The 19,170-nt window shown below is 36.5% G+C and overlaps 1 protein-coding gene and 1 non-coding gene across 7 annotated transcripts in view; one reads left to right on the top strand and one right to left on the bottom strand.

Moving 5' to 3' along the window:
• The window catches only part of GFM2 (GTP dependent ribosome recycling factor mitochondrial 2), an 86,789-nt gene that overhangs the window by 33,608 nt on the left and 34,011 nt on the right, over positions 1–19,170 (top strand). For 5 of the 6 annotated variants that reach the window (XM_045062067.1, XM_045062068.1, XM_045062066.1 and 2 more), the window contains 9 exons: positions 1,014–1,074; positions 1,324–1,503; positions 5,751–5,831; positions 7,666–7,814; positions 9,167–9,307; positions 9,612–9,711; positions 11,129–11,318; positions 15,382–15,458; positions 17,889–18,027. In XM_045062067.1, the coding sequence (XP_044918002.1) occupies positions 1,014–1,074; positions 1,324–1,503; positions 5,751–5,831; positions 7,666–7,814; positions 9,167–9,307; positions 9,612–9,711; positions 11,129–11,318; positions 15,382–15,458; positions 17,889–18,027 (1,118 nt within the window). The remainder of the gene's footprint in view (positions 1–1,013; positions 1,075–1,323; positions 1,504–5,750; positions 5,832–7,665; positions 7,815–9,166; positions 9,308–9,611; positions 9,712–11,128; positions 11,319–15,381; positions 15,459–17,888; positions 18,028–19,170) is intronic. The other variant, XM_023257405.2, reaches the window with a different exon arrangement.
• Positions 15,750–15,853, bottom strand: LOC111556945. Its single transcript, XR_002736640.1, has one exon. It is a non-coding gene; the product is annotated as a U6 spliceosomal RNA (small nuclear RNA).

Raw genomic sequence — 19,170 nt, 5'->3', positions numbered from 1 at the left:
AGAGTATAAGTATTCCATGGAATCTCAATTCAGTCCCATTAAAAAAGGAGTTTGAAAACAGGTAGAAATGTGATAAGGAGAGATCCTGGTCAGTGTGTAAGTGGCAAATACAAAACACCAACTGTCCCTCTCCTCAAACCACACAGTATGCTTTGTGTTTATGGAATTTTCTATCCTAATTCTGAACTGATAACATGATACCAAGAACGCCTAAGGTAAAGTTATAGCAAAATTGGGCTGGCTTTTGGAAGAAAGGGGATAACTGTGTGTGATAGCAAATGTAGTTGTTAGAAAAATCCTTGAGTTATAATGACAGATCATGCATCTGAATGTCTAACTGAACTTTATTATTGGTGACTTTGATCAGTTTATTTAATCTTAGTTTCAAACTATAATAAGTGAAGCTTATAATAATAATACCCTAGATATCTCTGTGGCAGGATTATGGTAGATACTCAAGCCTGTTTGAAGTTGACATTGAAAGTTTACTCAAGATATTGTCATGTGGAAAACTGTTCACTGGTGAACATTAGGGACAATGAAAATGGTTGTGATTTTAGAGAACATTCTTAAATCTGTTTTAAGAATCTTAACATTTAAGGGGCGCCTGAGTGGCTCAGTCGGTTGAGCATCCAATTCTTGATTTCCGCTCAAGTCATGATCTCACAGTTCATGAGACGAAGCCTGCATTGAACTCCTTCTGACAGCAAGGAGCTTGCTTGCAATCTCTTTCTCTCTCCCAAAATAAATAAATAAACATTTAAAAAAATCTTAACATTTTTTAAGTTTATTTATTTATTTTTGAGAGAGAGAGGGAGCAAATGAGCAGGGGAGGGTCAGAGAGAAAAATCCCAAGCAGGCTCTGTACTGTCAGCGCAGAGCCCAGTGTGGGGCCCTAACTAATGAACCACAAGATCATGACCTGAGCGAGAGTCGGACGTTTAACTGACCGAGCCACCCAGGCGGCCCAAGAATCTTAACATTTTTAATTATAGTTATTTTGCTTCCTGCAGTTTTAAATATGCGGTTGAAAGCATCAGAGAGAAGTTGAAGGCAAAGCCATTACTTTTGCAGGTTGGTTGATTAATATTTGATTTATTAATAGCAGCAGCTGCAAATTTCCTCATCATTTTATTGTGACATATATATCTGAAACTATCTCAGATGTTTTTTAGAAGAAGTTGGCATGTAAATAAAAGATATAGATTATGGTAATAATGTTAATAGCCATTTGGGGGAAAGTGGAGAAAGGTAACATTTTCTCATCAATGCAGTTCTAATTGAGTTATCATTTAATAAAGTTAATCTCGCTTTGATTTGCAGTTACCACTTGGTGAAGGCAAAGCTTTCAAAGGAGTTGTGGATGTAGTAAATAAAGAAAAACTTCTTTGGAATCCTAATTCAGATGATGGAAAAGACTTTGTGAGGAATCCCCTTTTGGAAATGAGTGATCCTGAGTTGCTTAAGGAGACAACTGAAGCAAGGAATGCCTTAATTGAGCAGGTAAAGTAAATACTTTGAGTTTACATTTGCATATTTAGAAAATTTAAAAATATTTTATATATTATGAAATTTATGAAGTAAATATATACTTTATGTGTATTTAAAGTGTAATATATAAAGTGTAATATATAAAGTGTAATATATAAAGTGTAATATATAAAGTGTAATGAAGAATATGATGAACACCAATGTTTCCACCACCCAGCTTAAGAAATAGAATATTAGCAATACCCTTGAATCTTTGTGTGACACTTCTGTTTAAATCTCTCTCCTTTCCACTTATCATTTACTCCCCCCACCACTATTTTGGTTGTAGCCTTTTCTTTCATTTGCTTTGTTTTATAGTTTGCTACAAATGTATATATTCATGAAGGACTTAGTTTTCCATGGTTTTGAACTTTCCATAAATGGAGTGATGTTGTTTGTATTTTATAACAGTACATTGCAGATTCATCTTTGTTGTTATGTGTGGTTATGCTTCATTTTCAATCTTGTGTCATGTTCCAATATGATTATACCACATTTGTCCATTCTTCTGTGGGTGGACTTTGAGGTTATGTTGTCTGTTTTGCTGTTACAAACAGTGTTGCTGTGAACATCTTTGTATGTATCTCCTTGTACACACTTGTGACAATTTGTTTAGGGTTAAACCTAGGAATATCAGAGAGTGTGTCCGTCTTTTATTTTATCAAATGTCACATTAACTTAGAAAATTTTAAAGCCATTAATTTTATAGTTAATAGGTAACTCTGGACCTCATCCACCCTCAACATTTTAATAGAAAGTAGTAAGATTGTTAATATTTATGATATTTTATATGGTATTGTTGGCATATATACTAATAAACGTGGTTTATTTCTGCTATAAGTTTAAGTGCAGTGGCACTAATTCTATCTCTTTGGATTCTATCTCTCTCAAAATAAATAAACTTATATAAAAAAATACATACATACATTTCACTACCATAAGATTCAGAGAGTGAATGGCACGTGCCATAAACTCTCTGAATCTTATGGTAGTGAAAAACATTTGAATCTGAACTGTTTGATTTTTTTTATTTCTGAATTAAATTGGTCAGAGTAGGTCCTGTCATCATTAATTTTCATTAATCTTTTGTATGAAGTTGTTCTTGAAGTAATTATTTCCCTTTATAACATATAGTAATCACCAACTTTATCATTAACAGAATAATGGTCATTGTTCTTTTTATTACTGGGTAACTGTTACTGAGGACTTACTGTGAACTAGCTTAAGTGCTTTACATGTGATACATTTAATCCTCATAGCAGCCTGTATTATCCTTGTTTTACTGGTGGGGAAACAGAAACTTAGAATCCTTAACGAATTTGTCATACAGCTAATAAGGAGCAGTGCTGGAACCTGAACCCAGGTCTGATTCCATTTAGAGCTGGAGCTCTTACCCACTTTGCTTTATTGCTTCTCTAATTTGGGGAGCCATAAACAGAATAAAAGTAGAATTGACATGTATGTATGTATGTATTTTTTTATATAAGTTTATTTATTTTGAGAGAGGATCCAAAGCAGGCTCCATGCTGTCAGCACAGCCTGGCATGGATTTTGACCTGAGCAGAAATCAAGAGTTGGCCTCTTAACCAACTGAGCTACCCAGGTGCCTGAAATTGACATTTATTAGTCAGTAATTGGGTGCATAATTAGTTCTCCTTTGAGATTTTTCTTTGTTTTATCTTAGGCATGTCTAATGCATGTCTTAGGACAGGATAGTATATAACAAAAATTAGATTTGAGACTCTCTGTAGATATTAAAGTGCTGATTACAAGGAATACATGTGTATTTATAGAATTGGAGAATAAGACCACATCACACCTGTTAGGATAGCTACAATCAAAAAACCCCCACAAAACCCCTCAACCAGAAGATAAGTGTTGGCAAAATATGGAGAAACTGTAACCTTTGTGCACTGCTGGTAGGAATGAAGATGATGCAGCCACTGTGGGAAATAGTATGGTGTTTCCTCACAAGATTGAAAATAGAATTACCAAATGGTCTAGCATTTCTGCTTCTGGATGTATATCCAAAAGAATTGAAAGCAGGGTCTCAAAGAGATATTTGCATTTCCTTGTTCATAGCACCATTATTCCTAATGGGCACAACGTGGGAGCAACCAAGCGTTCATCAACAAGATGAGTAGATAAAATATGGTATAAACATACAATAGAATATTATTCAGCCTTAAAAAGGAATGGCGTTCTGACACATGCTACGATACAGATGAACCTCAAGGACATTATGCTAATTGAAATAAGCCAGTCCAGGAAAAAAGACAAATACTATAATGATTCCACTTATATGAGGTATTTAGAGTAGTCAGATTTGTAGAGACAGAAAGTAGAATCATAGTTGCCAGGGGATAGGGGATAGGAGAATGAGGAAGAGTTGTTTCGTGGTATAGAATTTGGGTTTTGTGAGATTGAGAATGTTCTGGAGATTAGTTTTACAACAGTGTGAATATACTTAACACTACTACTCAACTGTTCAGTGAGAAATGGTTAAGGAGGTAAATTTTATGTTCTGTTTATGTTAAATTTTACCACGATTAAATTTTTTTTTAGAGAATAAGATTAGTGTGGACTAGAAGCAACTTCCTGTGTTCTAAAGGTGAATAGTGATAATAAGTTACACTTACTATATTCTTACTATACATTCTAGAAGCATGATTTCACTTGGTTATTCAATCCTTGCCCTCTGAAGTAGGTACTAGTATTATCTTCATGATTAACCAAGGTGAAGAGAGGTGATGTGGGGGCGCCTGGGTGGGTCCGTTAGTTAAGCATCCAACTCTTGGTTTCGGCTCAGGTTATGATCTTGGGGTTCGTGAGATTGAGCCCCGCATCGGGCTTTGCACTGACAGCATGGGACCTGCTTTGGATTCTCTCTCTTCCCTCACTCTGCCCCTCCCCTGCTCATCCTTTCTATCTCTCTCTTTCAAAAATAAATAAATAAACTTTAAAAAAAGAGAGAGAGAGAGGTGATGTAACTTAAGTTTTTGAGTAAGTCAGCAAGTAGTGGAGCCATTTCAAGGCAGTTTAATTCCAGAAGCTGTGCTTATCTGTCTCCCCCCCCCCCCCCGAGAATGGTTAGGTATGTTTCTACAATACTTAGCTGTTAAAAGTGTGTTTTTGTCTCCAAGTTTGAATGTTTTGCTCTTTTGTACTATTACAAACTTTTGAAACTTTTATTAAATTTATTGTCAGCTGAATTCTCCTATTTCATATATGCAGATAACTAAGAAAAGAACATGAATTAGATAATTGCATTTTTGTTGCTGAAATGATGCCTATGACCCTCAACTTATGTCTGTTCCTGCAGTGCCGGATTAGAATAACAGGAATTATTTTAGTTGGACTGTCTTAGGACATCTGGTGAATATTCATACTGTTAAAGGAATACCAGATGAAACTTTTTTTTTTTTTAACGTTTATTTATTTTTGAGATAGAGACAGAGCATGAACAGGGGAGGGGCAGAGAGAGAGGGAGACACAGAATCTGAAACAGGCTCCAGGCTCTGAGCTGTCAGCACAAAGCCCGACGCAAGGCTCGAACTCACGGACTGTGAGATCATGACCTGAGCCGAAGTCGGACGCTTAACCGACCAAGCCACCCAGGCGCCCCTAAACTTTTTTTTTTTTTTTTAATGTTTTACTTATTTTGGGGAGAGAGAACATGTGCACATTAGCAGGGGAGGGGTGGACAGAGGATAGGAAGCGGGCTCCTTGCTGGCAGCAGAGAGCCTGATGCGGGGCTCAAACTCACCAACTGTCAGATCATGACTTGAGCCGAAGTCAGATGCTTAATCGACTGAGCCACCCAGGCAGGAAACTTTCCCCAGAGGAAACTTTTCAATGAACTAACTAAAACTTCTAAATCTATCTAAAAACAGCAATCCATTAGATATGTTATCACTGACCGCGAATTGTGGTATTTTATTTCTTTTGAGCCCTCCGAGTGGATAGCACTTTATTGACATACTTCATCTGGCTATTGCTTCTCATGTATGTAGGGAACTTATAATAGCACATCTTCAGTTTTCAGTCTCCTTTCCTATGAAAGAAATACTGTTTATCTCTTGAGATGTTGAGGAGAGTTCTTTGTCCTGGATAAGGTAGATCATGTAGCTGTCTTGAAATATTTGGATAATGTACATTTATTTGGACTTAATAGTTGTGACAATAAAAGCAAGTTATAGAACTAAAACCTTTCTTTGTAGGTTGCAGATTTGGATGATGAATTTGCTGACTTGGTTTTAGGAGAATTTAGTGAAAATTTTGATTTGCTACCAGCTGAAAAGGTAAATTTTATTATTCATTTACTTTAATGACGTTTTACTAATTGGATGTGGTTTGATTTCTCTGTCTCAGGTGTTTAGTTTTTTTCAACTTTGCATAGCATTAGAAAATGTTGACTTAATTAGGAGAACACTATTAATCACTATTAATCACTATTAATACAAGTGCTTAAATAATGGTAGTGATTTACTGTTTTCAGATATGCTTTACAAAATCAGAAATTGAATCTTTTTTACTCCTATTGAGTCAGTACAAGTTACTCATTCCTTCTTTGAAGTGCTTTCCTTGTGATCATTTCTTTAGTAGGGAAATTACAAGTGGAAATTTTATATTGAAAATTTACTGGTTTTGTAGACTACTGCAATGATTTTTCTTATTTTTTCTGACAGCGTTTTAATTCTTACTAGAAGCTCATTACAGGTCCTTATTTATTTATTTATTTTGTTTCCTTTTGAAATACATTAAACCAGAGAATAGGCATATAAAATAGTAGTAATGATTGAATTAGGACAGATTTCTTCAAGGCATTTCTGTTATTTTCTGCTAGGGACCTTCCCCTATGAATTTGGCAAACAATCTTTATTTTTCTTTACGAAACGAGTTACCAGGTAAAGTTGTTTTTTGTTTGCTTGTTTGTTTTTAAGTAAACTCTGGCCAACACAGAGCCTGAACCCCCACGCACCCAGGGTCAAGAGTTGCGTGCTCCACCAACTCAGCCAGCCAGGCGCCTCCCAAGTATTTTAGGGGGATTATATATATGTATATAATGGGGTCCAGACTGAGCCCAGAAAATGTACTTAGTTATTTTTCACAAAAAGAATTAAAGAAAAACATGAGTCTCAAGATTAAGTTTGAGACCTTTGAAGTTAGGAACGGAAAAAAGTACTTTTCTTTTGAACGAAATGCCCTAATTATTGAAATATGTTATCGTTTAGTATTTGAGCGCTTAGATGTGATGTTTGTTGTGCCCTGTAGTCACATACCATGGTTTCTCTTTTCAAAGAGCTTATGGTCTGAGGAGGAATTGATATACCATTCTCCTACCAGTAGGTTGCAAACACACCCATGCTTTTCTTCGTTTTTGAGGTCTTTCAAATTTGATTTCTACCCTGATTTTTCATTTTTCTTTGGATTTGATTTTTTTTTAAGTTTATTTATTTTGAGAGAGAGAGAGAGCCCAAGGGGGAAGGAAGAGAGAGAGAGAGAGAGAGAGAGAGAGAGAGAGAGAGAGAGAATGAATGAATGAATGAATCCCAAGCTCTGCACAAATGCAGAGCCCATTGCGGGGCTCGAACTCATGAACTGTGAGATCATGACCTGAGCCGAAATCAGGAATCAGACGATTAACTGACTGAGCCACCCAGGCGCTCCTGAGTTTGATTTAATGTTGGTCTAATTCCTTTGAGGAAGTTGTAATTCATATATATGTTCTTAATTTCTGTACAGGTCCTCTTTTAGACAATCAAGGTTAAATCAGAAGTATGTTTAATTCATTTATTTGAGAAATATTTTTAAATACCTGCTTATTTTAGGTACTTCTGTAGTTTCTGGGGATTTAGCAATGTTTTATGGGACTTATTGTAACGCTCATGTAGATTTTATATTCTGGGGGATAAGGACACAGACAATAAACCATTAAATATATATCCAGTATACCAAATAGTAATTAACATTATAAAGAAAAATACAGAAGAATAAGGCCATGAAGAATGATGGAAGTGTGCTGAGTGGTTCTGTTTTACATGGTTGGTTGGCGAGGGTGTCTAATTCTGAGATACTTCAGTTGGAGCCAGTATACTGCACACAGAATACAGTACTTCTGTCTCTGCTTTATAGCTCCAGACTGCAATTCGCAGAGTAACACTGGCTCAGACAGCAGTGCCTGTGCTTTGTGGAAGTGCCCTGAAAAACAAAGGTGTCCAGCCCTTGTTGGATGCTGTTACTGTGTACTTGCCTTCACCTGAAGAGCGCAACTATGAATTTCTGTAAGTATGCAGTACAGATTAAAATCTTACAGCCTCGCAAAAGCGGGAAAGTAGGTCTTGTTTCACAAAGAGCATTTGAATCACCATTTTTGAATAACACTGGTAAAGAATATCGTTATAAATGATGTAGAGCTATATAAATTTTTACTTGAAAGCGACATTTGTTCGCATGTCTTATAACCTGCTATATTTACAAATGGAGTTAGAGTGTGTGGCTGTCATCTTAGTTAAAAAAAAAAAAAACAGTATAGTGGAGTTGTTTGATAAATATTCTGTAGATAAATTTATACTAGATTTCAAGATTTTTAAATAGCTCAAAATATTTTGTGGTTTAAGGGTATTGTTTTACTTCTGTTGTCACTAACAGCTTTGTACTTGGTAATAAATCCTCTAAAATCCGAGTGGCTATTCAGGCAGGAATGGACTTTGTTTAATCCTTTAACTAGGACATTAATCACTTTTCATATCTCTCAATTGGAGAAGCATTAATGGTAAAGTGATTATGGGCATGGACTGTGTACTCCTTGGATTTAAATCTGAGCTCTCCCAAGTTGTTTAACCTTCTAGCTGTAAAATACAGAGATTTGGACCTATCCTATTGGATTGTTACAGGAATCAAACGAGTTAATACTTATAAAGCAAATGGAACAGTGCCTACCTAGTATATGGTAAACTCTATATGAGTATTTGCTAAAGTTAAAAATTGGAGGGAATTAGGGATGAGATGGAGAAGTTCTATAATAGGAGTGTCTCACCTACTTTGAGTCATGGGCTCCTTTGAAACTAATGAGAACATGGAGCTTTTCCTCAGAAAAATGTGCCTGTGAACAAAATTTGGCAATTTCAGAGGGATTCCGGCTTTCTGAAACATATCAGTGCGCACCAGTTTAAGGACATCAGTCTGTAAGAATTGTAGATTTCTATGATCACGCAACTAGAGAGAAGGTGGGAGGACAGAGTGTAAGTAGTAGTTAGAAAGCACCTATACATTTACCCTGTACAGGTTTTTGTGAGAAGGTATATTCTCACAAAATAGGAAGGTATACCTATCCTAGGTATATTTTTTGAGGAGTGAATTCTAGGCAGGGAAATTATTTGCGAGTAGAGGTAATATCTGGGAGAGAATCCATTATTTTTAATTTTGAGCAATTAATGATCTCCATTAAATAATTTAGTTTTGTGGAGAAAGAAAGGTAGTTAGTACTAACATAATTTAATCAGCCAGAGTAGCTAAACTAGAAGATATGAGGGAGGACATTAGGGTTAAGTTTGCACAGTGATTCTGATTTGATCTGCATAGATATATGGGAAGTGTATTTTAAAGGCCTTTCTGGAATGTCTCAATTTTGTAGGCCATGGTATAAGGGTGACTTATGTGCACTGGCATTTAAAGTTCTTCATGACAAGCAGCGAGGACCACTGGTGTTTATGCGCATTTACTCAGGCATGATAAAACCCCAGTTGGCCATCTATAATATTAATGGAAACTGCACGTAAGTAGAAGCTTATAGATTCTGTTCTTTTTTTTAATGTTTATTGTTTTGAGAGAGAGTGAGAGCAAGTGGGAGTGGGGCAGAGAGATGGAGAGAGAATCCTAAGCAGGCTCCGCCCAGTCAGTGCAGAGCCTGATGCAGGGCTCAAGCTCATGAACCGTGCAATCGTGACTGGAGCCGAAACCAAGAGTTGGATGCTTAACCAACTGAGCCACTCAAGCACTCCGGAAGCTTAGTTTATTTTCTAAAACTGCAGTCATTTCTTTAAAAATTATTTTACTGAAATAAATCATGGTTTTTACAGGGAGAGAATAAGTCGTCTTCTTTTGCCATTTGCTGACCAACATATAGAAATCCCTTCACTGACTGCTGGTAACATTGCTTTGACTGTTGGCCTTAAACACGTAAGTGACCAGATGGTTTCTCTAGGAACTATTAGCTTAAATGTTTAATTAAAACCAGGCATTTTGCAGTAGCAAAAACCCACAAACCATCCAAATAGTCATCAATAGTGGGGTAATGAATATTGTAGCATATTCATCAACATGGTTGAATCTCAGAAAGAAAGAAAATTATAGAAGACTGTAAACTGTGGATTATATTCATGTAAAATTCAAATCCAAGTGAAAATACACTATAGATACATACCTGTGTTTTAAATTTAATAAATATTTTGTTATTCTCATTGGGTATTTTACTTGATCGTTGCTGACAATTTAATCTAACCTTATAACTGATCCGGGTAATAACTGAAGATATATTGCCAATGAAGGCTTTATGAGGGCAAGGACTTGGGTTTCTTTTGTTCTCTGTCCTTAGTCCCTAGATCAGTGCATCACATATAGGAGGCAGTCCATGACTTGTCAGATGAATGGATGAAAATAAGTTGATGCTGTGTATGTTTTTGGTAAGGTAAAACTAAGGACATTTCATTTATATATGGATTAAATTGAATACATTTTCTCATTAAACTTTGGTGTATTTGGCATTTAGGATAGCCATGGTTACTTTGAACATTTTTTAACCTCTTTATGGTTAATTGCAGGATTCAAGATCCTTTAGTATAAAATGTCCACAGTCCAGATACAGGACTTGTAGCCTTGAAATGTCCTCTGTCCACCCGAAGGCAGGAGCTTCATGTACATATTTGAAGGAGTTACACAGAGACGTTTGAACTATTGCTTCATTAGGAATATCTTTACAGAGAAGGAAATTGGCATGGAATGTTGTAATATTAAAGTTTAAAAGTGAAATTATAGTTTTAAAAAATAATGAGTCTGTAAGGATGCTATCAATTCTGCATGGTCTAGAGAATTCTGGTTAATTGCTTATTTTAGTTAATGGAAGATTTTCTGTAAAACAGTTATAGACATTTTTACTGGTGGTAAAACTCTTAAAATGGACTTCTACAAAAATTGACCTATTTTGATATGATTGAAAATTTAGGAAGGTACATTTGTTTTACCAAATGAATTTTGAATGTGTAGTGAGTGTGTGTGTGTGTGTGTGTGTGTGTGTGTGTGTGTGTGTGTGTGAGAGAGAGAGAGAGAGAGAGAGAGAGAGAGAGAGAGAGAGAGAGAGTGTGTGTGTGTGTGTGTGTGTGTGTGTTGTTAGAATTTATTACAGCAGCATCTTGGATAGAATTCTTACACAAGTTAAATTAGCTTTACCTATGCAAAGTTGCAGTGAGCTTTGTGAATTTGTTCCTGTTTTAAGTTCTGATGAAAGTGTCACATTGGAAGTTTTCATATTTCGTGATTCTCGGTGTAAGCTGAGTGCTCACTGAGCCTGTCTTGTTCCAAGCGCGATGTTTACTTACAGACCGCCACAGGAGACACCATTGCCTCATCCAAGTCCAGTGCGTTAGCTGCAGCTCGTCGAGCCGAAACAGAAGGAGGAAAAAAACATAGACGGAACAATGAAGCCGAAAGACTTCTTCTGGCTGGGGTGGAGATTCCAGAACCTGTTTTCTTCTGTACCATAGAACCCCCTTCGGTGGCTAAGCAGCCAGGTACAAATAGTTTTGGTGTATCAATTAACTAGTAATTAGATACAGTTAGTAATTTAGATACAGGTAGTTATGTTATGCCCTCAAAAGATTTCTCACATGATTGAGTTCAGTTTTATCAGAAGTCATGGGTATTACTTGGGATTAGTCTTGTTTTCTATTTAAGATGTTTTGATTGATTGATTGATTGATTGATTTATTTAAAAAAATTTTTTTTCAACGTTTATTTATTTTTGGGACAGAGAGAGACAGAGCATGAACGGGGGAGGGGCAGAGAGAGAGGGAGACACAGAATCGGAAACAGGCTCCAGGCTCTGAACCATCAGCCCAGAGCCCGACACGGGGCTCGAACTCCCGGACCGCGAGATCGTGACCTGGCTGAAGTCGGATGCTTAACCGACTGCGCCACCCAGGCGCCCCTAAGATGTTTTGATTTTTACAAGCCCCTTTTATTTACTCTTTTTCCACATGTTGGCCATTTTCGACTATCATCATCTTCCTTGCTCTGGTTCTTGTGGTGCTGTCATTGGCATCCGAAGTAACTGGCGTCAGGATTCCCCTTCCAGTTATAATAGATTAGACAGTTAACAGTTCAGAAGGATTCATTTTCTCATCACCATTTACAAAATGCTCCTTTTCCTTGTTTTTTGGCTCAACCTTTAGAATTCAGTGAAGATATTTATATACTATGGTTAATGTTGTTTGACCTTTTTGAGTGTTGTGTACTCGTGCTTTAGCCTGTTTAAGTTCTCAGTGGCTTCTCATTACTTATATATAGCACAAACCCAGACTCCTTTCTGTGGTATATAAATCTCATGATTTCAGCTGTATCATTTCCAATTGGATTTGGTTGCATATTATAGAAAACACCCAAGTAACAGTTGCTTTAATGACAAAAGTTTATTTCTCTCCCTTGTAAAATGTGCCTTGGGTTGGGAGCCCAGGGGTTAGAGGGTGGCTCTACACCATCATCAGGCCCCCGGGCTCTCGTTTTTCTGCCCTGCCTCTCTGAGTCTGTAGCTCCTATCCTTAGTTATCACAGGATGGCTGCTAGCACCTCTGGCATCACGGACAAGTTCCTGACAGAGACATGGAGTAAGGAGGAAGAAGATGTGTCCTTTTCCCCTTAAAGGCTTCTTCTGTGTCACTGGCTATTACTTAGACATCTGGCCGCTCAGTTGCAAGGAGTTTGGTAAATGCAGTATTTGAGGCAGGCGGCAGCAGAATAGAGAGGAAGACCACTAGCAATCGCTGACACCAGCCTTCTTGCCTGGCCTCGTTGTTTGAAACTTCCTCCTTCGTTCTGAACCCTCTTCTTTCACCAAAAAAAAAAAAAAGTAAGACAGAATAACGACTCACACCTTACACTTCTGTAATAAACTAGTTCCAGTTTTCTGAAGATACCATGCTCTTTTTGCATTACTATTTCTTTTCATTTGTTCTGTCTTGCATTATAATGGCATAATGCAGTTTGTCTACCTGGAAGATGTTCACTCTGTAATTAGAAAATCTCATCTCAGACATCACTTCTTTTTGAGGCCCTCACTGAATTCCTATATTAAGTTGTTGAAGGACAAACCTAGTTCTAGAGGTGGCATTAGAAGCTATTTTTTCCCCTTAAACAAGTTGGGCTCACAGATGATGGAAAAACAAAAGCACCCATTTACTGCCTCCCATGTCTTGAGTACCAAGGGGAAAAGAAACAGGAAGATCCCTAGACAAGTAGGGGTTCCAGTTCCTCACCGTTTGAGCTGGAGTTCACATGAAAGAAGTGTGAATACTGGTTTAAGACAGCACCCCAAATACTGAAGGAAACTGGGTCTGTTCTTGTCCAGTTGGTAAAGGTACAGCAATGAAATTACAACAGGTATAGCAGCAAGTTTTCTTGTCACCTTAAAATGCCCTGAGACCAACTAAGGGTATAGTCTTGACCCTAAGGAAGGAGGATCAGGTGATGTGAATCTGGCTACCCAGGTTGATGTGTATCAAAGTTGACCAAACTAGTTATATCAGGGGTAGCCAGGCACTTAAGAGCAGGGGCTGCCCAAACAAAATAATCTGACTTTTAAAAAATATATTTGAGGGGCGCTTGAATGACCCAGTCAGTAAAATGCCGATTTTGGCTCATGTCATGATCTCGCAGTTAGTGAGTTCAAGCCCTGCGTTGGGCTCTCTGTTGACAGCTCAGAGCTTGGAGCCTGTTTTGGATTCTGTGTTTTCCTCTCTCTCTCTGCTCCTCCCCCGCTTGTGCTCACTCTCTCTCTCTCAGAAATACAATAAACATTTAAAAAATAAAAAATAAAATATTTGAAAGTAATTTCATATTTCAAACATTGTGAGTACATAAATTCAAATTGTGACACTGCAGTTAAGTTGCACCAGCTCATTTTAAATCTAGCGCTTCAGCTTTTAAGTACTTGAGGAAGAAAAGCCTGGGGTCCAAAGTAAGTCTAGTTAATGGGCATTAGCTTAGAGGTCCGAAGTCCCACAGGGGATGGGACTTTATAGAGTCTCCCTTAGACTTCTTTCAAGCAAATCTACCTTTTCTTTATTCTGGCTCTCCCTTGTATTTACCCCATGTTCCTATTATATTGACACTCTGTCTTATAATGCCCTCTTCATCCCAATAAACTCCTGAAGGGTAGATTCGTCATAGATATTTTTGAATGAGTTTGCATTTTACAATAAAGTTACTGTGTTTTCATTTCAAAAGCTACAGTGTCATAAGCATTATTACTTTCTTTGAATAGGTGCTTAAAAATAAGATACTGTGTAAAATAATGCCTGTTAACCTTAATGGGCATAATATATTTCTTGAAATTCTTGTTAAGTGCAGCCTCTGATTCAGTACTGGAACCTGATATTTTGTCTTTCTAACAGGCTCCATATCATGCCAGTGTTGCTGGTTCTTGGACCTGACTTTGGGATGTCAAGAGTCCAGAAGAATATTGTTCAATAGAAATATAACATCAACATAATATATATTTCAATAGAAATATAATCTAAAATTTTCTTAGAGCTACATAAAAAAATAATAAACTGGCAAAATTAATTTTAATAATATATTTAACCCAGTATATCAAAAATAGTATTTCAACATCTAATCAATATAAAAAATTAATGAGCTATTTTACTTTCTTTTTTTCATATTTAGTCTTTGAAACCTGGTATGTATTTTATACTTAGAGTATATGTCTGTTTAGACTCCTAATATACTAATTAGATGGCTAGTGGCTACTACTTGGACAGTGTATATCTAGAAGCGTATGTCCCTGGAATATAAACCAGGGTCCCTGGAATATAAGACCACTTTAAATGTGTGGTAAGGTTGGTTCATGAATCCGTTGCTCAGCTCTTTTCTTTAGCTGCACTTCATGTCTGGGAAACTTCGAACATCTTTTGTAGAGGGGGAGAATACAGTTAACAGCTAATTGATTGTATTAAAGTATCACTTGACTTTAGAGGCCATATTTATTTCAAATAATATATTCTTGTTTTCTCATTGGGTGTGATAATTCATCATAGAGTGATCACATTAGCATCTCTTTATTCATGGTGTAATTTAGTTTCCTTTGCCAGTTTCTCATTGCTTCTCTTTCTGAAGGCGTTTTGCTTTCTTGTCTTTTCCTAGATCTTTGTGAAACACAATCAGATGATGTTAGTGGCTTCCCAGTGCAAATTCAAATTCTGCAGCCTGGCCTACAAGCCCTTACATGATGTGATTACCTGCTAATAGCCAGCTACCATCTTGTTATTTTTCTAATAACAAACCATTTCTTGCACAGGCATTTTCTCTGGTATTCTGTTTCTTCAGGATTTTGCATATATGGCCATTCTTTATTTGTGTCTTGATCTAACTTACCTTGGGGAGGCCCTTCCAGATCATTCAATCTTAAATAACTTCCCATCACTATCTTATCACCTCGTTTTATTCACTACAAAGCATTGATGCTGTTTGAAACGTTCTTTTTGAAAATTTGCTTGCTCATTTTTTCCCCCACTAGAACATATGTTACATTATCTAAAAGATGAAATGTAAAGATAACATTTACTGTTTATCCCCTAGATTTGGATTATGTATTGAAATGCCTTCAACGTGAAGATCCCAGTTTGAAAGTGAAGCTAGATGCTGATTCTGGACAGGTTCACATTTTATTACAACTTTACTTCCAGAAATCTTTCAATAGTAGTATTTGTGTGTGTGTGTGTTTCTGTATTTAAATGCATGTATCTAAAACAGATTGGTCTATGCCCCTGAAAGAAAAAACCTTCTCTTTTGGTTCTCCGATAGTACAAATTTCTGATTATCAGGTTGACTGTCAAACTAGATAGAAAAATTTTCCTTACTTCCTCAATATAATTAATTACGCCTCACTTCTTTAAACCACTTTTTAATTTTTTTTAACATGGTTCTTTAAACCACTTTTTAATTTTTTTTAACATGGAAGCTTTGCAAATTTGTGTGTCACCCTCACACAGGGGCCGTGCTGATCTCTGTATCGTCCCAGTTTTAGTATATGGGCTGCCAAAGTGAGCACATAAAGACCACTGTCATTTCAGTTTTCCAGAAGACAGCCTTTTGTGAAACTTTGAAATAAAGTTCAACCCCAAGACAAAGCCTTGAGCTTCTTATGCTCCTAAGGCTTATAAACACGGCATACTAAAGGGAAGATGCAAAGGTGCTTTTCTTGTCAGTTACATATAAGGTGGGGGGAGAAGTGATGGCTAACAACCTAACACTGTGGGAGGAAGTAGAGCTATAAAGTAGGTGGTAAGAAGTTTGTGGATATTGCATTACAGCAGAAGAACACATGTTCATTGTGTCTTTTTAGGAAGGCAGGGTAAAGTTTGTGTAAGATTTTAGAACAAGTTCCTTTAGAAGATTAGAAGATTATAAATTTAAGGATAAACTAAGGATTTAGTTAATCTGAAAACTATGGAGTATTTTATTTCCCAAATGTCAGCTAAATGAGGTAGTAATTTAGTTTCATACTGAAGGAGACAGCAACAAGCACTTAAACTTTTTTTTTTTATTTTGAAAAACTTTCATTTAAAAATGCCAATACATTTTTTAAAAAATGGCAAATAACACACATGGGTTCAGAGTACAGAATTAAGGTGTCCCTTTTTTCCATCTTAATTTACACAGGTAAACAACTGTGAAAATGTGAATTTTAGACTTTCACACTTTCCCCAATGTCTTACGCTGTGCTATGTTATAAACTACAGTTTATTTTTTCCAGAGACATATACAGATATATAACAAGTCATTCTTTTTGTATTATTCTAGAACTTGCTTTTTCCAAATTCACTACTTTAACTTTAAAGTACAGCAACTGAAACAAAATAATCCTTTTGCTTGTTCCTTATAATTACAGCTCTATTACAGCAGAAGGATAAAATTAGAGCCAGCCAAAGGAAGAAACAAATAGGGCAAAATCTGGGAGAGTTCTAAATGCATTATCTTCCTTCATCTTCAGGGATGTATTAACCCTTTTGGTAAAGGATATTGCCAGTCAGGGAGGCTCACCCCACCCCTCCAGAGTTTTTATTAAGGCTTGATTACATACTGCTCATGGGGTTGACCTTTAGTTTCCAGTACCACCTGTAAGTTGAGGCTATTACCTTGACTTTCCAAGTCGGAACAGATAAGGCTGTTCTGAAGCGCACATCATAAATCACATTGTTACACTGTCTCGCAGACAAAATCCCCCAGACAAGTAAAGACACTTCCATCAGGCAGCATCCTGGCCTAGAGATTACCTACTAGTAGCTGAGGGTAAGGGCCATACCTCTTTTTGGGTGCAGTTAATTCTTTACTACGTAGAGGGCATATGAATAAGACTGAGCAAATATGGATTCCTTGCACTATACTCTTTCATACACAAACACCTTAAGGAATAACTAGTGTTGTAAAAAAAATTTTTTTTAAAGCATGTCTTGATTGGTTTTGATAAAAATTTGGCTCGTTCTAACAAGGGCCCTAAGTAACAATGAAAGATCAAAGATAAAAGATAATTTCACTGTCAAATAAAGGTCCAAGCTAGTCTGAAAAATTTAACTAGTCACAATACTGTAAGGGGCCCAGGATGATTGGGAAATAAATGCCAATGTGGTTGGGAGTATTTGGGGAAAAGATTATCCTCTTCACCCCCCAAATAACAAGATGTCGCTTTCATCCTTAAGACAGTTGCTTACATTTTCATTAAGACAAGGGCTTTATCCTTTCTTTAAAGGTATAACCCAGAAGTTGCCAACATCAGTTACACTCATGTTTCATTGGCCAGAACTAAGCTATATGGTTGGGAATATAGTCCTGGCTAGATGCTACTTGCCTAATTAAACTGTCATGTAATAAAGACAGAATAGCCTAGAAATTTACTTTTAATCGACCTATTATTCCACTCAGAAAAAAACAAAAATGTTTTCAGGAAGAACCGAAAAAAAAAATTGCAGAGAAACTCAGTTTGTAATTAATGAAAAATAACATATTGATATAATGCCTTTATATAGTATTTTGTGATAAACATTTTTTCTTTGATCTTGGTTTTATTTTCTTCCTGTTTTAACCAGACTGTCTTATGTGGTATGGGGGAGTTACATATTGAGATTATTCATGACCGAATCAAGAGAGAATATGGATTGGAAACCTATCTAGGGCCTCTCCAGGTGGCATACCGAGAGACTATTCTAAATGCAGTTCGTGCCACAGGTAAAATAAAACATTTAGGATTTGCTGTGTTTTTCTCTCTCTCCAGGATCTCTTTTCCAAATCTTTCATAAAAGATTTGGATAAAGCAAGGTTCATCTTCACTAGCGTCTTCCATCAGTGGGCACAGGTTTTGTGTGTGTGTATTTTTGTGTCTCTTTAGGATTTTGTTCTATTTTGTTTTAAACCCAGCCCTATTCCTGTACCACTCAGTACATCAAATAAATGATGAGCCCTCATCAGACAAACGTACTTTTCAGTGGTGGTCATGGGGTACAATAAACCCTTCGTGTAGAGATATTTCACAAAAAGGATATCCAGAGGGCTCATGAACATATTAAAAGATTCTTCATATCAGTAATGATTAGGGTCATGCAAGTTATGAGATATTTTACACCAACACAATTGGCAGGGATTAAATCAGACAGCACCAAGTGTTGGTGAGATGTTGAGCAATGGAAACTCCTAAAAACTTAGAGTGGGAGTGTAAATTACATAGCCATTATGAAAACAATTTGGCAACTTCCTTGTGAAGCCAACTGTGTGCAGACTTTACTACTTAGCACTTCTCACATGCCCTAGAGAAACTCTTATACATGTGCACTGAGAGATGGATATAAGAATGTTCATAATAACATAATAATAATAACCACCTCTGAATAGAAAAAAACCACCCCAAATATTTATGGACAGAGAATGTATAAACGGTATTGTGTTCATACAACAGAATATTAAACAGCTGTGAAAAGGAATGAATTACATCAATATGCATCAGCCCAGAGGACCCACAGATAAGCAAAAGAAGCAAGTTGCAGAATACATAATAACAAATTCAAAACACAGCAGAGTGAACTATATTGTTTAGGAATACATGCATATGTAACATAACTAAGGAAACTCATAGGAATGAGTGATTATATCATGATAGTGATGGCTTTGGAAGGCTTGTAGGTTACTACTGGTAATGGTCTATTTCTGAGTAGTTTTTAGGTTTCATAAGTTCTTACTTTATTTTTAGCTTATTATAAAGAGAAATTGTAGATTATAATTCTTAAGTTTTAATTTAGGTGATGCATCACTCTATTACATGGTCACTAACAAAAATACAACATAGTTTTGTTTTAGTAATGATGGAGATTGGTGACT

This window comes from Felis catus, chromosome A1 (genome assembly GCF_018350175.1).
Source record: "Felis catus isolate Fca126 chromosome A1, F.catus_Fca126_mat1.0, whole genome shotgun sequence".
Taxonomy (NCBI): domain Eukaryota; kingdom Metazoa; phylum Chordata; class Mammalia; order Carnivora; family Felidae; genus Felis; species Felis catus.
Note: the sequence above shows the minus strand (reverse complement) of the source record. Positions and strands in the feature narration are given on the sequence as shown.